Source organism: Penaeus monodon, chromosome 19, assembly GCF_015228065.2.
Source record: "Penaeus monodon isolate SGIC_2016 chromosome 19, NSTDA_Pmon_1, whole genome shotgun sequence".
NCBI lineage: Eukaryota > Metazoa > Arthropoda > Malacostraca > Decapoda > Penaeidae > Penaeus > Penaeus monodon.
Genome location: NC_051404.1, coordinates 39,473,750 through 39,474,142, shown reverse-complemented (window position 1 = coordinate 39,474,142; position 393 = coordinate 39,473,750). Strand labels below are relative to the sequence as shown.

At 42.7% G+C, this 393-nt stretch overlaps 1 protein-coding gene across 4 annotated transcripts in view; it reads right to left on the bottom strand.

Moving 5' to 3' along the window:
- LOC119585220 (organic cation transporter protein-like) overlaps positions 1–393 on the bottom strand; it is a 16,938-nt gene that overhangs the window by 6,217 nt on the left and 10,328 nt on the right. For all 4 annotated transcript variants that reach the window (XM_037933876.1, XM_037933873.1, XM_037933875.1 and 1 more), the window contains exon 5: positions 20–123. In XM_037933876.1, coding sequence (XP_037789804.1) covers positions 20–123 — 104 coding nt within the window. The remainder of the gene's footprint in view (positions 1–19; positions 124–393) is intronic.

Genomic DNA, 393 nt, shown 5'->3' with positions numbered 1-393 from the left:
AAGGAAGCGAGAAACTCACACATCATAGAGGTAGCCGACCACGAGGGAACCCAGCAGCGTTCCCACCTGACTGACAGCCTGAGTCGTCGAGTACAGAACACGGCGCTCGCATACCAGATCCCACTGCAGAAACAAGAAAGAGATAGGAAAATGACCCCATTGCTGGAAAAAAAGGATGGTGATAGGAAAATTACCCATAAATAAGACTGGTAGACACTGAATATGAGCATGGTGTTTATTCGGAAGTGTACAAGTAGTCTGTTTAAACAGCCTGATTCAAAGTACTGTATTTGGCTAATTCAATAGCATTTTAAGTAGTAACATTTCGATAAAGTACCTAATTCGACAGTTGACTCCAATCACCCTAGGCATTCATTAATCAACTGCACGAAA